This window comes from Poecile atricapillus, chromosome 27 (genome assembly GCF_030490865.1).
Source record: "Poecile atricapillus isolate bPoeAtr1 chromosome 27, bPoeAtr1.hap1, whole genome shotgun sequence".
Lineage (NCBI taxonomy): Eukaryota > Metazoa > Chordata > Aves > Passeriformes > Paridae > Poecile > Poecile atricapillus.
The window spans coordinates 2,701,404-2,723,774 of record NC_081275.1 but is presented as its reverse complement, the minus strand read 5'-3'; the positions used below and the strand labels follow the sequence as shown (position 1 = coordinate 2,723,774).

General features: G+C 43.7%; 1 protein-coding gene across 2 annotated transcripts; it reads left to right on the top strand.

Moving 5' to 3' along the window:
• Positions 1-3,877: 3,877 nt before the first annotated feature.
• LOC131588923 (keratin, type I cytoskeletal 15-like) lies at positions 3,878-22,152 on the top strand. Of its 2 annotated transcripts, XM_058857992.1 has the most exons (14): positions 3,878-4,405; positions 4,913-4,995; positions 5,804-5,960; positions 6,245-6,406; positions 6,545-6,670; positions 6,808-7,028; positions 12,209-12,623; positions 16,020-16,102; positions 17,452-17,608; positions 19,092-19,253; positions 19,344-19,469; positions 20,206-20,426; positions 21,093-21,118; positions 21,694-22,152. In XM_058857992.1, the coding sequence occupies exons 1-14, from the start codon at positions 3,878-3,880 to the stop codon at positions 21,795-21,797; spliced, it is 2,571 nt and encodes an 856-aa protein (XP_058713975.1). In that variant the 3' UTR covers positions 21,798-22,152. The 2 variants fall into 2 exon arrangements, with proteins under 2 accessions (XP_058713975.1, XP_058713976.1); XM_058857993.1 differs by lacking the exons at positions 12,209-12,623; positions 16,020-16,102; positions 17,452-17,608; ... (3 more) ...; positions 21,093-21,118; positions 21,694-22,152 and adding exons at positions 7,851-7,876; positions 8,383-8,623.
• The last annotated feature ends 219 nt before the right edge of the window (positions 22,153-22,371 follow it).

The following is a 22,371-nucleotide window of genomic DNA, read 5'->3' as shown; positions in this document are numbered from 1 at the left end:
ATGGGCAGTGGTTCTGGAGAGCAGCAGGAGCTGGGAGAAATTTCATAGGGTGAGATACAAAGTACAATACTGGCTGGTAGATAATTCCTGCAGGAGCACACAGGGGTGAGCCACAGCTGGGAGAATTCTTTACTTCCATTCCCTGTTCACACAGATCTTACAAAGCTTTAGCACCAATTTCAGCCCCCTTTACCTCTCATGCCGTTGCAAAGATATTATCCTAGCTGAAATTCCAAGTGGAATCACTTTTAGCTCCAACACCCAGAAATCACTGATTTTATTTGCTACCATCTCTCCCCAAAGTGACAGCCAAGGAAACTTCTCAGGGATTGTGCTAACAGCAAACCATGGCTCCAGTCCAACCAGCACCTTCCCAGCTCCTGCTGTTACCAGAGGCACAGTCTTCTCCACAACTGGGGGAGGAATGGAAACAGACTCAAAGTATCCCAATACTGCTCTCCCCCAGAGTGGATCAGTTTGCAGTCTGTGTTTCAGGGAGACATCATAAAATCCTTCAGCACTTCTCTCCTTGGCCCTGGGGAATGTCCATGATCCCTTGCTAACAACCAGATATTCACAATGGATTAATGGAGTGTTTGCATGGCTCAGAGCACCCCAAGGCTCTGGACCTCCTCTCTCAAGGTGGGGAAATCCTCTTCAATCCAAAGGTGCTGGTGCTTGGGTTTGGTTCAGCAGTGACTCAGGTGACCTGTCAACATCAGCTGTCACTACTGACAATCCTGGCTCAGCCTCTGGAATGAAGCATGGTGGCATTAAGCAGTGGCTTCACTTTGACAGGGGAAAATTGTGACAGGAGAGAACAGTCAAAAAAAGTAAGATCCAGAGAAAGGGACAAGATGGGGAGAATAGGGGGAAAGATGGGAGGAATCAAAGGGAACAGCAGCCCAAAAGGCACACGGGGTGCAGGGGATCCTTCAGGAGCTCACCCATTTCTGGGGGGTTCACTACAGGATAAGAAGATCTTGTGCATTCAGTACAGGCAGTTGCTGAGTGCAGACACATTAACACATGCTCTATACCAAACTTATTCCCTACAACACCAAGACCTGGAAACCTCCTTACATGAAAGAACAAACAGCTACAGGTTTGATTTTTAATCTTAACAAATCCCATTCCCTGAGAACAATTTCATGTGACAAAACCAGTCAGGGTGGGAGTTCACTGTTGTGGATTTCTGGTATTGTCCAGCTGCAAATGTTCAAGTCTGACAAGAAATTCTCATGCTTCAAGAATGCAAGCTATAAAAATCCTGAATTCTTGTTTTTATAGCTTAGTCTAATTTTATTTTATAATTTTATTGATTTTGTCCTGTATCTATAAGGCAGTGAAGAATTTCTGGTAAAATATTTGATATAAATCACTCAGACACTATAATTTTAGAGTCTGGTTCAGGAAAAAAAAAAAAGTTTCTAAAGGTATGTCATGTCTCCTCTGAGTGATGGTTTTATCACTCATAGAGTGATCACTGAGATGACAAACAAGCTGCTGCTTGACTGGAACTTGCTGTCCTGAGAGGAGGGGCTGGAGTGTGTCAGCTCCGTTAATCCCACAGCAGAGGTAACAAAAGAGTTTGTGCAGCACAGACATGTCAGGGAATGTCTTCCAGGAAAGCTCTGTGGAAGATGACAAACCGAGGGGTTCAGGTACCACAGACACAATGCTGAGACTGTGCAAAGAACGAGGCTGTGGGTCAAGATACTGGATAAGGAATTTCTGAGCAAAGTTAGTGAGACCAGAATAAACTCATAAGCTTGAAAGAGCCTTTCTTTTTTTCTTTTTTTTTTTTTTCTTTTTCTTCAGCAGGTGATTGGTTTTTATTTCCTTGTACAGCCTGTAAGGAGAAAATGCTGTAGAAATCATTGTCTAAATTATGTTATGGGGCATGATCTGTATTGGCTGTTTGATTTATTTTGTTTCTCAGTGGTAAATATTGAACACAAAGAAACAGCTTTTATCTGCTACCTGGTTTTTGTAAGTGTTCATCTGATACCAATCCAGTGTGATGCCTGGGGCATGTTAGAAAGCAGCAAAGTGTGTTTCACCATTGACCTTCCAAAGGAATTATCACACCTGAGTGAAAGAAGACTCAATGAAAACTCCCCAAAGTTTCCTACTAAATTTTGTGGTGTTTTGTTGCTTGGGTTTTTTTAATGGAATATGATTTGCTTATTGTGGGCTCTCTCAGTTGAACAGCCCCTGGCAGTACACACACTTCAGGGCATTGACATTACAGGGGTCTTTAAGACAATTTTTATCTTCAGGAGGGCTTGTCTGAACTTGCTTCCTGAGCCACCAACCCATGGAGACACAGGGATCTGGCAAAGTACACAGACCATTAATCTGCCCAGCAGCAAAACTGAAGGGCTGTGGCAAAGGGCCAGGTTCAGTTTGAAACACGTTTCCAGAGCGGTGAACACCCACCCGTGTGCTCTGCTCAGCCTGGAGCGAGTGGCCGTGCCCAGAGCCAGCCTGTGAGGGCACATCACAGCTGGACTCTGCCATCTCTTCCCTCCCAAGTGCACTCAGAGTTTCATCTCTGAGTAAAAATGCTGAGCATTCCCTGTGCCTACATTAACATCCCAGCTCGAAATGTCAGAAATCCCCTTGGTTTATTCCAGCAACTCCTGTAAGCCTTGGGTTAGCTGAAATCCTCACCCTGAGTTCTAAGCTGTTTCTGTACTGTCAAAGACTGTGCTAAAAACAATGCTCTTTTTATAAGGTTTTTAACAAACATATCAGTTTTCTTCTTTAAGCTTTATTTGAGGTTCCTGTGTTGTGCAGAGAACAGGCAGCGCTCCCCACACTCCCCATCCCCAGCAGGGCACACAGGCAGCTCGTGTGTCTCCCACACCTCCCACCTCTGCCTTCCCGGGCTGTGCAGGGTGAGCAGGGCTGCATGACTGAATTCCTGAGTTTCACTGGTAATTTATTAGCTCTGTAATGTATTTGTTTCAGACTCCTGCTTTAAATGAAGCATTAAGGTGACTCGTCTGAGCCTTATTTTCAAATACTCCATTTCCTAGTGCACACTGGCATTAAACACTTGTATTGCTATCAGAACAGTGTTATCTTAAACCCATCCTCTTTCCAAAGTAACAGGATCTTAGTCCTCTCACATTTACTTTTTTAACTGAGTTGTTTCAATCTGTGTTACCTTTCTGGGCTATTTCATAACAATTAATAAATTTACTGTTCCCACTCTTCCTTGCACACCAATGGATGCTGATTGTTCCTCACACAATGCCATGAATAGATGTTTTTTGTACTTAAAATTCAGACTCCAAAATCTACATATTAGTTCCAAGAAAAAATCAAGAATAAGAACATTTCTAATTCACTTCCAAAAATTTAAAGGGAAAAAAATGCAGATAGAAAAGAAGGAATAACGGTGAGATGAAGAGATGATTCTACATTTTTCAACAAAAGGAGAATTTTACTTAAGCCTCATTTTTCGAAAAAGTTGATTTTCTGAAGGTAGCCATGGTGAGCATTGTAAATAGGCGAGTGGGTGGGGCTGAACTCACTTTGTTTTTCCATTCTTAAATGTCAGAGAAGTAAACTCCAAGTTTCAGAACTATAGCCTGAAGAAAAAACATCTGATTCATGCCTTTTGTTTAATTAAAAAAGAAACCCCAAGCCCCTGCGATGTGCTGCCAGCACTTCTTGTCAGGAATGTCATCATAGTTGGCCTCACCTCTAGGGAGGAGGAATTTTGGAGGGAGGGCTGCAGTGGGGTTTGTCTCCCAACACCCGAGATCATGAGGATATAAAAGAGGCACCAGGGCAGTTGAAGGCACAGTCTGTCTTCTCTTGCCAGGCTGCATAACTGACCTTTGCTCCTTCTCGTTCTTCAGCCATGGCCACCTCCTTCCTGAGCTCTTCCTCCACCTGCGGGGGTGGCATTGGGGGTGTCGGGGGTGGCAGCTGTCGCCTGTCCTCGGTGCGCACCGGAGGCGCCTGCCGGGCCCCGAGCATCCACGGCGGCTCCGGCGGCCGCGGCGTCTCCATCTCCTCGGCCAGGTATGTCTCCTCTTCAGGAGGAGGCTACGGCTTTGGGGGCGGCTATGGAGGAGGCTTTGGAGGGGGGGCTGCCTGTGGCTTTGGAGGGGGCTCTGGCTTTGGAGGCGGTGCTGGCTTCGGTGGAGGATTTGACCTTGGTGGTGGCTTTGGTGGTGGCGATGGCCTCCTCTCTGGCAATGAGAAGATAACCATGCAGAACCTGAATGACCGGCTGGCTTCGTACCTGGACAAGGTACGAGCCCTGGAAGAGGCCAATTCAGATTTAGAAGTGAAAATCCGAGACTGGTACCAGAAACAAGCTCCGACCAGTCCTGCCCGTGACTACAGCAATTATTACAAGATAATTGAAGATCTCCGAGATAAGGTATGACATTCACATGTAGAGGAGTTATAAGAAGGCAAGAGAATTATGGAATTTTATGTTCTATGTGTTCAAAATAAGATTGAATAATTGCAGAAGAAGTAGTGAATTCCTCATCCCAAATACATTGAGGTCCTGAGCATTCTAGCAGAAAAGAGTAGTCTCTTCTCAATTTAAGCACCAAATATCTTACCCTGACAATGTGATGCTTGTTGAAACTAAGATGGTTGCAGTAAAAGTCAGCAAAATGTGTTTAGAATTACCAACATATTTATTCAGGAATCAAATAGGAAAGAAAATGACAGGTAGACCTCAACGGCTGGAAAGATAATTCTCCTGGCTATAGCTAAGATCAGGTGTTGTACAAACATATTTCCCTATTATGGTTCTAATCCGTGTTGCAGAGAGTATCACAGCTCTCTGGTTTGCTTATGGAATATAGATCATATATATTACATATATATATATCATCATTCATGGAAACCTTTCTCCATGTTTCTTAATTTCCAGATCCTTGCTGCTACCATTGACAATTCCCGGGTCATTCTGGAGATTGACAATGCCAGACTGGCTGCTGACGACTTCAGACTGAAGTAAGTTCACCTGGAGCACATTTGTCTTCACTCTGCTTTGTCTTCACACTCTCAAAACAGATTTTTCTTTAGTAACTTCAGACGTAAAACACCCTGGCAAGAAGAATCCATTGATAAAGGACCAATTCAGAGTATAAACCTGACAAAACACAGCATTCAGATCACTGAGCTGTTTGTATGAGTTATAGCCCATGTCTTCATTTCTCTGTGATACACAAATATTTTTACTAGTCTGAATCACAGGGGAAAGAAGGCAGGAATAGGTGGAATTTCCACTTAGAAAGAACTGAGTAGCAGGAAGAGATTGCTGTGGGGCTGCAGCAGTTTTCTTCTGGAGTCTGAAATTTAGAGTAAGGTGGGGCTTTTCCAGCTGCCAGGCTCAGCAGTACATCAGATGATAAAGGTCCATGTGCAGCTGCCTTCCCTGCAGCAATGCACCTGCAGGTTTCCATTTTCCCTCCTGTGTCCCAGGCAGCCCTGGCCCACCTTTGCTTTCCTACACACCAAAGGTGGGATGACACTGCAAAACTCCTGTCCTGTGTGACAATGTTTCTGTTGATGCTGACAATGATTATTAGGTTCTGCAAGGTGAAATGTCATATCCTCCTTGAACAAAATCATATGGCATTGTCTGTGCTTCCTTATGCCATGGCTGGATATTGGAAAAAACAGCTTTAATGCTTTTACACTTCTAAATCTGTATGTTTTCATCTACAGTCCACTGTTCCTGCCACATATGATCATTTTATAGCTCTACCGAATACGAACTCTGACATGTTCCACTGCTTGTTTCATTTTTGAACTGCAGGTATGAGAACGAGCTGTATCTGCGCCAGAGCGTGGAGTCCGACATCAACGGCCTGCGCCGGGTGCTGGATGAGCTGACCCTGTCCAGAGCCGACCTGGAGATGCAGATTGAGACACTGAAAGAGGAGCTGGCTTATATGAAGAAGAACCATGAAGAGGTGAGAGTCCTGACAGTACAGGGAGGAGATAACTCCCCTTTGGAATTTATCTCTTGTAAATGATACATGTAAGTTACATGTAAGTTTGTGTGTCCTGTGTGAGTTCACAGAGTAGGGAAGCTGGTGCAACAAAAGAGGAAAGATGATAAATGTTTTATGTGTGTTCCATCTGTGATATTTGATAGCACAGGTACTGTGTACCACAGCAGGGATTGCTGGGGGCAGGAGCAGTGTGAGAGGAGAGAGGCTGATCTTTCCGTGTCCTCTGCCTTCTGCCCATGCAGGAAATGAAAGAGTACTCGAACCAGCTGACTGGAACAGTCAATGTGGAAATGGATGCGGTTCCTGGCATCGACCTGACCAGAGTTCTTGCTGAGATGAGGGAACAGTATGAAGCTCTGGCTGAGAAGAACCGTAAGGATGCTGAGGCGTGGTTCTTCACTCAGGTACGGTCAACACCAATGAACAGCACAGCAATGCACTGCCTCAGCATTAGCGCCCTGGCAGGTCCCTACCTCCCTTTCTCAAAATGATTGATTTTTTTATACACTTGTATGTGATTTTACAGTTGTTATTCCTTTCAGACAGAAGAGCTGAACCGTGAAGTTGCCACCCACACCCAGCAGATACAGACCAGCAAGTCAGAGATCACGGAGCTGCGCCGCACCCTGCAGAGCCTGGAGATCGATCTCCAGTCGCAGCTCAGCATGGTATGGAGCTGCCCCGAGCACACCACAGGGCACTGCCTCACACTGTCCCCTTCCTCCCTCGCTGTCTCACCTCTCCTCAACTCCCCCTCCACGGGACAAACTTCATTCTAACCTGCTCTGACATTATTGCTCTGTAGAAAGCTGGGCTGGAGGCCAACCTGCGGGACACAGAAGGCCGATACTGCGCGCAGCTCGCTCAGATCCAGGCCCTCATCACCAGCGTGGAGGAGCAGCTGAGCGAGCTCCGCTGCGACATGGAGCGCCAGAACCAGGACTACAGAATGCTCATGGACATCAAGAGTCGCCTGGAGCAGGAGATTGCCACGTACCGCCAGCTGCTGGAGGGCCAGGACTCACAGTATGTCACTCTGTCCCAGTCCTGATGAGCAGAGAAGGGTAACAACACACTCTGGAGCGGGAGCTGTGGCTGCCAGACTGACTCCAGAGTGCTCAGTCACGCTCCCTGCACACTCAGCCTTTGGAAATGGCAAAGCAGGTGCCCGGCAAAGTCCCCGGTGCTGCCGTAACTCAAACTAAATCTGCACATCGGGGATGTGGAGGATTTGAAAATATAAATGCCACCATTTTGACCATGATGAATTACAAAAGGCACCAGGCCCCATATATATGTCTCAATCCTTTGGTTGCACTGGAATTAGAGCCTTCAGCCTGAGACAACCCATAAAAACCTGCTCCCAGTATTTCTTAACTCCTGGTTTTCTCTATTTGTGCACAGAGGTGAAAATACTCATCCTCACACACCAGTATTCCCAACTAGAAAAGAGCTTGGAACAGACTCCAGCTTACTTCAGTAAAATCTACATTTTCATGCCCATTTCTCATATCTAATCTATACATGGAATTACTTTTGATGTCTGAGGACAAATCAGCTCCTTCCATAGTTTCTAGAAGAGGTGTTCTGAGGAGAGGAGCAGTATAAGGAGACACCTCAGGACAAGGAACTGGTCTGACCACTGTTCCCATTCCCTCTCAAGTACATAGGGGTGGATTTCAAAGCTGAAAGCACCTTAACACTACCTCTGGTAACAACACACCCCAGAAGCAGCCACTGAGAGCAGCCCTGTGAAATCTTGGCTGTCCACACAAATTCCTAAATGGTACAATGGTTTCAGGGAACAGGGTCAGGAATGGTAATTAATCAAATATTTCTTTTCTGCAGGTTGTCAGGACTGAACCCCAAGGATGGTAAGAAACATTTTTATTTAATGAGGGGCTGAAATGAACAGGCAAAATAGGATTAAATAAACCTTTTAGCCTTGGATTTCTTCTTACTACCACAGATTCTGTTCTCCCCACAATGAGCATGTTCTGTATCATGTAGATACAAAAATATAATACTTTATTTTATGTGCATTTTTGAACCCAGTAGATTTCCAAAATGATTGTATAAACTGCTCATGGGATTCTAAAATACTCAAATCTCCCAAAGATTCCTAAGTTCCTCTGCTGATTCACGTAACATATAAGAAACTTCCAAATCCATATCTGATGTGCACTCCTAAGGGTTTCTGGATTTCTGGAGGGCCAGGAGGGAAACTGGATAAGACGTGAAGGCAGTTCTGCCTTTGCTATGTGAAAGATCTTGTGAGAAAACAAATAAACACAACCTCATCGTTCAGCTCCTCAGGGTCTTGGCAGGGCCTTATTGTTTTTTTGTTCCCTATTTAATTTTGTTATTCCCCCTACAACAGTATACGGGGCCGGTGGAAGAGTTCGTTCTGGCACGGAAGATGATGGAAAATCTACCCGTGACAGGAGATTCTAATAAAGAAATACTGAATCCCCAGATGGACCCAGTGCAGCCTCCACACTGGCTAATGCTGAAAGAGCCTTTTGCTTCCCCAAATCACAAGAATGTATCCAAGAATGTCTTTCCTTAGATTTGCTCTGCCTTTGTACATGAGCATTGGCTCACTGGGTCAGAGATGCCAAGTCTGTTTTCTGCTGGTGCTCTATTGTGTCCCAACAATAAAGTTTCTGTTCTGCTTCTGCAAATAAATCCAGTCTAATGGTGTTTTGTTGAGCCACTGTGGCACTGCCACACACAGCCCACAGACCCTCCCAGTATGGGCTGCTGGAACCCAACCAGGGGATATTCTGGGAATAACAACAAAAATAACAATAATAACTTTAAAAATAATAATAAAGACAGAGATGAATGGACAGATAAAGTGCCATTAGATTCTGCCAGCTATCTGGAGCTCGTATCACTTAAAAACAGAGAAGATAACTTAAACAAATCCCTACGATCTTTGTTCTCAATTCCAAGGGCATAACAGGGCTGCAATTAATGCACAAATAAAATGCAACTCTGAAAAAAAATGCATATATTTGTGTTCCTGGATTGCCTGCAGCACCAAGGCAATTTCCCTCAGCTCCTAAGGAAGCAGCAGGCACAGTCCAGGTGAAATGAATTGCTCAGAGTTTGCTGCAACTGTTTTGGTTTTCATCCATCATAAAGAACATCCCCAGCCCATGTCACTGCTGTGCCTGCTGTTTTAGCCACACCACCTGCTCCCAGCTACACATCCCCCACCAGTGGAACTGAAGGGATGCTGATAAAGCTTTGAGAGCCTGGTGACTCCCTGGAGCACACAAAGCAGTTACCTAAGTGCTGTACTTTGCTTACATAACATGTTTGGAAAAGGCGTCCTTAGCCCCATCACTGGATATTCAATCCACATGATAGTACCTGCAAAAATGATATCATTTCTAGAATTACATATTTTGTTTTCCTTCCAATCTCCTTAGAGACAGTATTTTTGTGTCTCCTATTTTATGACATTTAAGAAAAGGAAATATACACTGCTGGCATCACCAGTTTGGCCATGAGATCATTGGTGCTGCTGGTAAGAAATGCACATCCTGTGGCATTCCCACTGGAAGCATTTTGGAAGAGGTTCTGGCAAACTGCAGCAAAGCAACATCACAGTCCACTAGAGAGGAAAACCAAATTGTATAAATTATATTTTTTCCAGATCCATAACCTGGTGACTTGTATCACTCAAATGGCAAGAGAGGGAATTCCTACAGCCAAAGGCAGCTGTCCATCCATTTGTATTCCAGATGGAAGAGTTGAATCAATCATTGATTGTTGCAGGATATTGATCTGTACAATGTAATTGTCAAAATATTCTGCCTGTATTTAAACTTCAGCCTAGAAATTCAACTCAGTTTTCTTCCCATGTTCCAATTCAGTAAAACAAGCATGATTGCCAGATGAAGCAAACCAGGACTGTGGAGCAGCACCCATTCCCAGGGAGCAGAACGGTCCCCATCCAAGGGTGCCATCTGCTGACAACAGTTTATTTCCTTACTCCGAGTGTCACTTCCATTCTCTGTTCTGGATTAAAGAGGTGATCAAACCCAAATTCAGCATTGTAGACTGACAAAGAGTCGTGTCAGATTTTGAAGTAAGTTGTTTGGTCTTTTTCATCGATCCTCAATAGGTGTGGATCAAAACTGCATTGCATCTTTTCCACTTTGGAAAGGCTGAGCTTCAGAGGAATCACTTCCCATATCCCAGATCACCTGTACTTTGGATTAATTGCAAGAGAAAATACAATTCTGGTTTTCATGATGTGGTAATTCCATGATGTTCGCAGGACCGAGTCTCTGTGGTCTCTCACATTGCCAGGCAGGGTGGGAATGCCATGGAGTTATTTCAGGTTAAACAGGATTCATTTTATTTCACGTTCTATTCTGTACATCCACGTGCAATTCCATCTCAGGATGATAGTTCATAGACACCAGCTTGCTAGCCTGAAAAGTCAATCTGAAATTGATCTCTGGTGAGATCTGCAGGATGTCATCAGTTCTATTATAATTTGGGGTTTTTTTTCAAGTTAGGGCCTCAGTTTTTGTCTGATGCTTCAAGCTCATCCCCCTCCCCAGCAGCAGGGCTGACCCCAGACTGCAGCTAGTGATAGTGGCTGTAACCAGAATATTTGGGGACAGCCAAACCTTGTACTCACTGGAGAAGCCTATTTTCTTTCCCCAAATAATTAGAAATGACAGGATTTCTACAGAAGGAAGTGTCTAAGAAAGAAAGAGGAGCTCAATGTACAGGGAGCTGGGGAAAAGGAGCAGGTGCTGAGCAGAACCAAGCCCGAGCCACAAGGAGGAGCCCGAATCCTGCTCCGTCAGGAATGAGGCAGGGAGCTACCAGGGAAGCTGGAGTAAAACAATTCCTTATTGCTGCAGCATTCCAAATGAAACAAACAGGGAAAAACACATCCCTTCCTGTTTCTCCCAGGACAGTGTAACTCTGCTCCATGGGTCTCCCTGACCTCACCAGTCAGGACGAGCAGCAGGGCCAGGGCAGACCCTGGGGAAGGGGTTTTGCCTTCACCTAGGTAAGGAAAGCAGCTGCAGCATTTCTGGGAGAGCCTGTGCCCACTCAGCTTCTTGCATCTTCCCAAATCTTCCTCCTCTATCTCATCCCTCAGCCACGGACTAGAACGAGACAAGGCAAACCCACTAAGCCCAGCAGTTGCCACGGGACCACTCCCCAGTCTACAACCCCTGCCAACATGAGGAACAGGACAATCTGCAACAGCCACACTGCACCTTTCCTGCTTGGATGGATACCGTTTGACAGAAAGTTACTGAGACTGTTGAGAAAGACTATTTCTGCATGATTGCCAGGTCAATTTTTAGGGCTGGTAGCTTTAAATAATCACTTGAATTTTTTGAGTGTTGTTAGAAACTCATAGTGTAAATATTTTCTATAGCAAAGATAAATATCTTAATAGTATTAATGCTGGAACAGCAAGAAATCTTTGCATTGCTGCCTATTGAGACCACTGAAACAGGACTGCACCTCAAATCATGAGAAATAGTAGAAAAGTATCTAATTCTCATGTATTTCCCCTGGAAATGGGCAGCTGAAGGGAACAGCTAGGCATTACTGACTGGAGTTTTTTGAGTTTAGAAGCTGGATGACTTCATGAAAGCCTCAGGTCTCCCACAGGTTGAAGCTGTTTGGTCGCTAAGCTGTTTGATGGCTGACGGGACACATTGCATTTGAGAATCCAAAGGTTTGAGGATCCATAGGCTGCTGCAATTCTACAGCCTGAGAATTACCACAAAAAGTATCTGCAGAGCCCCATCCCTGCCTCGGCTCTCCATTTATTCCCTTCATGAGCAGGAAAACATAACATACTAACTACAGGGTTAGAGAGAAGTCTGAGGCAGAGCTGATCCTGTTCCACACCTACGGATTTTGGCCACACCTCACTATTATCATATGAAAAGAAAAAGAAAAAAAAAACCCAAACAAGCGAAAGGAAAGCAAGCCGGTATGTAGCTGATTCCAAACAACAACAGCGTGCAGGCTCATAAATGCTTCAGAATTGACCAAGAGGAAGCACGTTTCGTGATGACACAATCTTGTTGCTGTAGTCATTCATCGAAGGGAAACTCCCACAGGAAAAGGCATAAAGCTGCTCAGGGAAGGCGAAGAGGCTGCTCAGTGCTAGGCAGCCAAACCTGGGGTTCGATTCACACAGAGCTAAGCATGAGCACCAGCCAAGGCCCTTTCCAGTTTTTTTCTGGGTCCCTCAGGGGTAGTTCAGGGTGTGGTTTGGCCCAGCAAGGAACTTCTTACAGAGCGTCAAGTGCAGATGGTGGTGCCAGCAGCACACATCCCTCCTTCTCCTCCGCCAGACCCTTCTGGCTGGCTGCAGGAGGGACAACCTGGGGAAGCTTCAGCGAGCACTATGGGGAAAGCATCTTCCTGGGTGGGAATGAGAAACAGACTATGCAGAACCTGAATGAGCGCTTGGCTGCCTACCTGGACAAGGTCCGTGCCTTGGAAGCAGCCAACGCTCAGCTGGAGAGCTGCATCCTAGAGTGGCACAGGACAAAGTCTCATGGAAAGAGGCATGACTTCAACCAGTACGAGCAAAACGTCACTGACATGCAAAGACAGGTAAGTCAGAGCTGGGACTGTGTCATTCTGTGCTCTTCTAAGGAATTTGGCTTCTCCTTTATGCTGATGGCTTTCTTTTAAAGAGGTTAAATAAAACCTTTGAAATGTTAGAAATCCTCAGGAAGGTTCCAGGACATGGGCATAAACATTCTTTGTGTTAACAAGGAGGAAACTGAGCACAAGAGAGGCTGGAAGGGGGCGAGGGGGATTCTGCAGAGACTGGCAGAATAAAGGGATCCATGTGCTGCCAAGTGTTCCTTTCTGTACTGAAACTGGGGTTTGAGTAACTGCAGCTGGCAGAACTTGGTCTTTTTGACTGCACAGGTCTTGAGCAAATTACAAAGCAGAAGTGCAGAGCCTGCCCCTCTCCTGCCGCTGTCTCCAGACAGACTGGGGCATTCCAGCTCTTTGATTCCTGTGGTAGCAGACAATGAAACTACAGGAGTTTTGGGACCAATGAGCTTATGTAATCAGATGGAAAAATACTTCATTGTAATTAAGAAAATAGCAGTGACAAATTCCTTGTGGATGTTTTCACTATAATTAAAAGGAGAATTTCTGGTTCCTGCCAGTAGTTAATATTAATGTTCAACAGTAACTCTTTCAATCTCCCAAACTCACGTGTCTTCAAATTTAAGCATAATATTAATCTGTATTCATAATGAACATCCTTAGCACTGTAACCATCTGTGTGACTAATCAGTGTAATTAACTTTACATACCCATATGGGGCAAAACCCAAAGCTCTTCCAAAAGCAATGTTGTCATTTGCCCTCCACTTTTTATAATACAATTGCTTGGCATTCTCAAGATCCTGAGAAATTCTTTTTTAAAATACTTGGAAATTGTGTTAATTCAGATCTTTGCTGAGTGGGGCCAAGGACTTAATCAAACTCCAAGCTCACAGCTAAAAGTGTTGCCTCCAGGCAGTAGATGAGCTCGGACCACAGCCTGTGTACAGAAAGCCAGACCTGCCATCACTCATTTCTGTTTTAAGGATCAAGAAAGGTCACCATGCCCAGACCTGGCACTTGGGCACTTTCCTTTTTATCAGAAAGAGAAATACAAACTTGTTCATCAAGAACGTATATGTGTTCAGGTTGATTTGGAATTAGTAAATCAGAAAGATTTAGGAAGACAGTAAGCATAAAACCATGATGCTGACTGGGGTAAATCTTCACTTTTGAATAGGTTGTACCAAACCATTTATATTTAACACTCACCACTTAAACAGCTGTCCCTGGCCACAGACACCTGCAGGCTGGTGGCTGCCCTGGATGTGCAAGGAAAGGCCAGGAAAGGATCAATTACGGGTGACAATTCAGTGATTGAACCCGGAATTTTTACTTTCTCTATAAAATATTGCAATTAGCAGCATGTCTGCCAGTAAAATGAGTGAAAATATAGCATCTAATTATTAACTATAATTAAATTAATTGAATATTAATTTAAAAGGTGAAACTGATTTAGCACCTAAAATAAAATTTAGACTAAATTTAGGGTCCTATATCAAATAATCCAGAATGTCTATGATATGCTGCCTGTCTGAACTTGGAGGCGTATAATCACTTGGGTCCTACATTTTTAACCACACTCTCCTGGATACCTGAATTCAGGATGAATAGAATGAAATGAATACCTGATGGAGCAACAAGTTTTGGGAAAAGCCTTGTTCCAGCCTGACTCCATCCTAACCCAGATACACAATGAAATAGCACCTGTTCTTCAGATAACTGTCTCATTCAAACACCTTGTGCCATTAAATAAGCAAAGTTATCTACAGAGCCTTCCAGGAGGGACAAAGGACATGAGACATGAGAGGTAAATCAGTGCAGGAAGCCTTCTTGGAAAATCCCTGTTTTGAGAAGGAATTGGAGTTTATTTCCTATACAATAATGTTTCCTATACAATAATGTGTGAGTTCTTAATGACACTGACAGTCTGCAGACTGGTACTAGAGACACAGCCATGTTCACAATGGATGCAGTAAGGAATTCCATGTGACTTAAGAGATAACTGGCACATGTGAGATCCCCTGCTGGCTGCAGGGTGACTGGGGCCACACAGCAGTGGGCAAAGCACTGACCAGTGCTCGGATCTCAGAGTCACACAGCACAAAGCTCAACAACTCATCTTGTTTTCTCCTTGCCTTGTACATTCTCCAAGGCTGGACTCAAGAATTGCCTCTTCTCTGTCACCAAATTCCAGGCAGCCATGCATTCAGGGTATTGTTATAGTTCTTGAGCTGGCCTCGATCATGTCCCAGGGCAGTATCCGAGGTGTGCTGCTAATTGCACAGGAATGCACAGTGTGTTAGCAGATTAGTTAAACATTCCACAGCACCTTCTTCTTCACTACAGAGGTGAACCTTTGACACTTCAGGAGAATTCTGTCATTTCCTTGTTTCTTTGTGATTCATTGAGGTGTAGGAAATTTATTCCAAGGTATTGAGAGCTCTGTAAATGACTTCTGTACAGCCACTGTTCCCCTTGGTTTGCTGTGTGGATGCTGAGGGAAGGGAGCTGGTGGGATGGCAACCACACTTCTTTTTCCTGTGTTAGAAAAGGACACGATGCCCTGCATATATGATTTCCTGATAATTATGTATGAGTTCCTTCAAAGATTTGGCACAGAATACTGAACTTTTCAAATTCAGATCTATAGTTAAAAGCTATTCCATGTTATCAGGGACACATGAGCCTTTCCATGCGTGCTGAGTGCACCAAAGAAATGAAATTGTGCTTCATCCTGCAGCTTTTAGGGCAATTTTCAAATCCCAAAGCAAAATCAGACACCTGAATCAATCAGACACCTGAATCAATCAGTCTGTGCTGCTGGTTGATTCAGAGCAGCTATAGGTGCATAACTGAATTGACCACAACAACCAGATGCCAGACAAGCTCAGTGGGGTGTTCATGCACAGGCTACTTCTTAGCATAACATTAACTCCAGTATTTTGATTGTACTCAGACACAGCTTAATGGTTCTTATTGAAATTTGCCCTAAAGATGCCCAAGGCAGCTTTGTCAGCAGTGCTGAACAGGATCAGAATCCTGTCTCAAAACCAGAGGAAGGCAGTGACTGTTACTCTGTAATAGACCATGAAGTTTGTGTAATGAAATTCATATCTTCTACCTGGCCAGGAATAAGATGATGCCTCCTGGTTCATACCCTCAAAAAAATAAGAAAAAGAGCACAGTATGATTATGAACAAAAATTGCAAAACACCTAGGTGAATCAGGAAACTGAACTGCTTTTATTCCTATAGTCTCCTTAGCATGGGAATTCCACTATTTAGATGCTTGCTATGAACAGCAAAGAGGCTAAACCAGCACAGATTATTTACTGTCACCCCACGGCAACACCAACTCTCTTGCTGGATTCTCTGTTTTCCAGATTGAGGATAGCAAGATCACCAATGCCAGCATCCTTTTACAAATCGATAACGCTAACATGGCAACTGAAGACTTCAGGCTCAAGTAAGCTTTTCTTTGGTTTCCTCATTAGATTTGAGAGAGGATTAAACTGAACATTACTTTTTCTTGCTAATCCAATAGGGAAGTGATTTTACTGAGGTTTTCTGTTGATACTGGATGAATAAAAACAATGTAGAACAGGGGAAAAAAAACCCCAAAGGATGTAAAACCCACAAATGATTGCTGAAGAACCTTGACTCACCCTGTTTATGATACTTAGAGCAGGTCTTGACGAGCAGGTTTGACAGTAGACACTTGATACTTGTGACAAAAGGCACTTAAAACTGTCATCTGGGATTACAAATTATCCCCTCTAAGCACTGCACTTCCTAGTCCAGCCCAAATCTATTTCCTGGACTTATCACCTCTTCTGTCCAGCTCTGCAGGGAACACCTGTCCCTGTGGAGCTTTGGAGTCCCGTGCACTGTGCACAGTAACTGAGCCGGTGCATCACTGGCTCCCAGCACAGTCTGATTTTCAGCACATTGAAAGAGAGTTTTCACATCAACTAAAAAGACAAAATGTTTGTACAGAACATTTTCAGGCAGGTCTTTCCAATGGAAAGGATTTGACACTTCTCTAAGTAAGACTTCTTAGGAAGCAGGAAGATTTGTCTTATTTCAAGCAGTTAGTGATCAGCTATAAAAAATATCTCAGCTTTTGGTAATATTGTGACAAACTTGGAAACCTTGAGCACTGCCAGCCTTTCATTATCAGTCAGCAGTGTCACAAAAGGAACCAGTGGAACCATTTGAGGGATGGGATTCAGGCTGAGTTTACTGAGTGAATGGAGAAGCACCAATAGAACCCAAAAAATATGGAGCAAAAGGAGAGATGCTGAGGAGCAAAAGTGTTTCCCATGCCCAAGGAAATCACAGCAGCATCTCTGTGCTTTTGTCTCACTACAGACACTGGAAGAGGTTAGAGAGGAATATTAGTAACTGGCTTTCATCACATTTTTTCATTGAAGGACTCAAAAGTTACCATTTTGGATAAACGACAGCAATCAGTGCTTGCTGATACTTTTAGAGAATTGTATTCTCAAAGTTTTCACAATCTGGTGAATGTTAACATGCAAAAAGGGAAGTGAAAAAAAGAAATTTTATTTCCTACCTTATAGGAGGAGTTACAAGGGAAAAAGGAAAGTGAAATACAAAACTAATAAAACTAATTTTATTGTTAAGACTATTCAAAAATATTTAATAACATATGTTAGAAACAGAATTGGTTTCTTGGGTTGTTTGTTCTCTCTAGTTCCCTACACAGACTAAGCAAGTTTACTTCTCCTTATACAAGAGCCTGAATCGGGCAGTTCTCAACACGCACGTTGTGTCTTCTCTTCCCTCATAAAGATATGAAGCAGAGAAGTGTCGCAGGCAGGGAGTGCAGCTGGATGTGGAGAACCTGCGGAAGGAGCTCGATGGCATGACCATTATTACCACAGATCTGGAAATGGAAATTGAAGGCTTGAGAGAAGAGCACATCCTCAGGAGGAAAGACCATGAGGAGGTAGAAAAAGTTCCACTTGGTAAAATCCTATCACACAAATCTTTACTACCATGTAATTAACTGAGTAAGACCCACAATCTGTAAGTGGGATTGATGATTCAGGACCTAATCCTGTTTCTGAGGCAGCCAATGAGAGTCAGGTGAGGCAAAAAGTCTGTGTCTGCTTTACCAATTACACTGGGGTTTCAGAGAGAACAGATTGCTGGAGTCTCTCCCACCCATCTGTCACAGATAGCTAATAATAACTGACATATTGGACAGAAATGTTCTCAGAAAGATTTAGATATAAATACACAGAGTGCTGCTGGGTTTTAGTCATCACAGACTTTTTCCTCAGTTCTGAATATATAATTTCCCTTACTCACAGAAGCATGGAGGCGTTGAGGGTTGGAAGGGATCTCTTTAGGCCCCCTTGTCCACCCCCACTAAACTCAAGCAGCGTTACCCAGAACAGGCTGACCTGAGCAAAACAGATCTCAAATTCTTCAAGGATCAAAATTAAAAAGAATGGTTGGTGAAGTCAGGCAAAATTACTCATTCTTACAAAATCCTAAGCACAGCAATTAGATAATTCTCAAAAGCCACACTACTCTGAATTCTCCAGAGCTATACTCAGTGCTCTCTGTTATTCCCACATTTATAATTCCACTGCTTGAAACATGCTGGTTTCGCTTGATCTGGTGTTTGCAGCTATTACCTAACACCAGACTAAACGTCCTGCTCTGTGTCTGTGGCTTATTAAAGCTGAGAATGAAACACAGGGGTTGCACAGTGGTGGGTGCAGCTGCCTTTGGCTGACCCCCTTCCAGCCCAGGAGAGTTCTTGGGCACAGGGGACCAGCAGAGCCATCCCTGTGTCCAGCTGATCCACATTCCGTGATGTCATACCCCGAAAGGCTCCTTTGCCTGGGCGCTTTGAAAATGGTACCAGGCACAGAAGGTTGTGCTACACTGAAAGGAATGCTACCCTACCTGCCCAACTGGTCCTGTAATTATGTTGTTTACACAGTAATTATATGCTTTAATCCAATTATTCCTTTAACAATTACATAGAACTTTTACATTACTCTCCTGTAAACTTAGTTATAGTTCCATAAATATTAACATAAAGGGTAAGAAAGATGAAATTACTGTTAGATTTTCATCAAGGTTTTGGGTTTCTAATAGATAAATAAATAAAAAATGTCAGTGCTTCTTCACTGAGTCCATTTCTTCCAGAAACATTCTATGAAAAGATCTTCTTGCACGTTTTTTATTGAATTCTGCAACAGAAGCACCTATGTCACTGGTTTAAGTTACATCAGAACATTACATCATGATGTATTACAAATACATCAGTATTATCAATATATAAAGTTTTCAAATATTAGCTTAATGTATATATAACAATTACCCCCCAAACCTCTCTGGGATTTGGTGTCTCTCTGAAAACTTTCTACTTCCATAAAAGAGTTTGCATGTTCCCTCTGTTAACACATGAACAGGATATGGAAGCCAATCGCTCCTCACAAGACTTCAAAGTCAATGTAAAAGTAAACGCGGCCCCTCCTGCAGATTTAGGCAAGATTCTGGCAGAAATAAGAGAAGATTATGAGGCCATAATTGAAAAGAATCGTCAAAGCCTGGATAATTGGTACAAAGAACAGGTAACAGCTATTCCCTGTTTATTCCCAAGCCCCCCATGGCTGTAGCTGCCTGAGCAGAGTCTGAGCTTTTCTCTTGCTTCTGCTCCACAGAGTGCAGCAATGTCCCTGGCAGCAACCTCTAACCCTGAGCAGATCCAGCGCAACGAGAACGAGATCAAGGAGTTAAGGAGAACTTTGCAGTCCCTGGACATCGAGCTGCAGGCACAGATTAGTAAGGTATCTGCTGCAGACATCTTGGGCTGCTCACACACTCAGAAGTTTTCATGGACCAATTCTCCATTTAAATCCACAGCCTAGCATAACTTTATTGCAGTTGTTAAATTATGAGGGAAATTGGAATTCAGATCATGCTTGACTTTGCCAAAATATGCAAAATAGATTCAGAAACCATCACTAGGAAGTGAAAAATTTATGTCTCTTCTTACGACAAAATATGAGGAGAAAAAGCAGAGAAGGAAGGATAGCTGACTCCAGGTCTAGAAAGAAAATGTGTCCAGACGATAAACAGTAACACAAAGAATGCAAAGATCATATTTACAAGCCTTGTTATCAGGCATGAAATACACAAACTGAAAAATATTGGTGGGGAACTTTCACAAATATTACATAGCTCTTCCATGGGTTAAAGCTCACATCCCCGAGACCTGGAGACTGGAGCAATTCTGGGCAGTTCATGCAGAAGGGACAGGACAGAAAACAGTCTCAGGAGCAGAGCTTTGAGCAGAACGGATATGGCAGGGATAAATGACTCGGTTTTGCTTCTCATGCACACACGGCACAGCTTTGTGGTTCTGCTGCCTTCACAAGAATAGTTATGCAAATGCATAAGTGTTTAAATTACCACAGCCTTAATTTTGCAATCTTCTAGCTAGAGACCAAATTTGCTGGTATTTCTGTGTTGTATCTACCACATAAATAATAATCATGGTCTTGGCATTATCTGCCCCGTCAGAAACACATGCTGGAAGACACCTTGGCTGACACTCGGAATTACTACGCTGCTGCGCTTCAAAATATGCAGCAGATCATCTCCAGATGTGAGGAAGAGCTGAGCCAGGCTCGTCATGACATGAAGCAGCAAAATAACCAATATAAGGTTCTTCTTGGGATCAAAACGCGGCTGGAAAAGGAAATTTCCACGTACCGCCTGCTGCTGGAAGGGAATGCTGACGGGTAAGGCAGAGCTGCCCTGACTGGAACAGATGAGACTCCTCATATTTGGATTATTTATTTGTTTGTTTGTTTATGCTTAATCAAAGCTTGTGAGTCCCATACTACATCAAGGGTTGGTATTTTAATGTGACGGATCATAATAAAAAGATGGAGCCACTTAGAGACACTGGTATCCATGTAATTTGGATTACCTAAATTAATATAACTTTTTATTAAAAAAAGAATCAAATTCTCCACTCCCACGGCATGGCCATCTCAGCATAGGAGAATGCTGGTCTCATTTTTATCCTCTCATCTGATTTGTATGAAGTCAAAAAAATAAGATCAGCCTTTAGAACCAGAACTCTCAGGCAGGCAGGACAGAGTGGTCCCAAGTGGGAGGGTATTTGTCAGAAACCAAACCGGGTTCAACAAGAACCCATTGGTTCATTCTCCCACCTGTCCCTGGGAGCAGTAGTGAAGGTGCCCAGGGATGGCTTCCAGTGACAATATCTATCAAAGGGAAAGCTCACATGGTATAAAAGCATCATTCTTTTTCCTTCCTTTTTTTTTTTTTAATTTTATCTCATAGTGGGATAAAGTCTCCTTAGAAACAGTGAGAAGGGGATAAATAACTTCTTTAAATTACTGTAACATAATTTTCTCTCTCTTTCATTGTCTTCACAGGACAGCAAGAAAATCTGAAACTAAAGGTAAAAGTTCCTTACTTTGTTCTTTGAAGTGACTCTTAATTGCTGTCATTTCCAATCAAATGTTACTCAGGGCAATTTTAACCTCACTTGAGTGAAGTGTGGAAGGTGTGCATGGCAGGCTCACTGCAGAGCCCACCAGGCTGTGCCTGCCCATGTCAGTCACACACGTGGCCACAGCTCAGGCTCCAGACTAAAGCTTTCCTGGGATATGAGGAGGCAAGGAGACTCCACTGGGTGACTAAAACAGCATCAGGGCCTGAGAGCAAACCAAAAATCTGCATGTCTGGAAACTCATATTCTGGCATGGGCATGACCTGCAGACATCCAGGATAATCTGCTGATTTGCATTGGCTGGGCTGTCCCTGCGTTATTCATTTGCCCTGACCTGGACCAGACCCAGGGTGACTTTCTGGCAGCACATTTCACACAGAGAATAACAAACATTGACTTGAAGGAAACCATGTAGAGAAAACTTTGTTGAGGAGGCAGCAGGCAAATGACTGTAAATGAGGCTTTCCCTGCATCACCCTGTCTCAGCATTGCTCCTTGGATAATTAAACTTTCTTTTCTTTCAGAATACTCTGGGCTGAGCAACCGAAAGCTGAAAGCGATTGTCCACGACAGCGTGAACGGGGAGGTGGTGTCCTCCACCATCAACGAGCTGCCCCCACAAGCCTGAAGGAAAGCTCTGCCAACCTCGGCTCTCCCAGCAGCAGCTCCCATGGCCCCTCTGGGAACAGCGTGCCATGGGCTGGCTCCCCGTGTGTCAAACAGGGATCCTGTAGGGAACGCGCTTCTCAAATGATCTGCAGCCTAACACTGCCACACAGAGCTGGGTATAGCTGGCATTGGTAGTTTAAAGAGCTTTTAGTCACCAAAATGCTGAAGAAAAGCTGTTGAATTAAAGTGACTGGCTGAGCTAGCGACAGATGTATTGTGCGCATCTCCCCAGGGCAGGAATATCCATCTGGGATTCAGTTATCTCTCTGCAAATTAGCTGTAATTTAAGGGGAATAATCTCTCAACTTTTTTCCTGGTCTTATGTCTCTCATCATATACCTCACTGCAGCAAATAAATTTTTATCCATCACTTGTTCTGGTCCTTGGAATATCTGATTTTGCTTTCCCTTACATATGCCCAGTCCACTCTGGCAGTGTCACTGACATGGGTCAGGACAGCCAAAGCCTCATCATTTCAGAAGGGACAACACTGGAAGAACACAAAAAAGAAAAGAGGAGACACAAGTTACAGT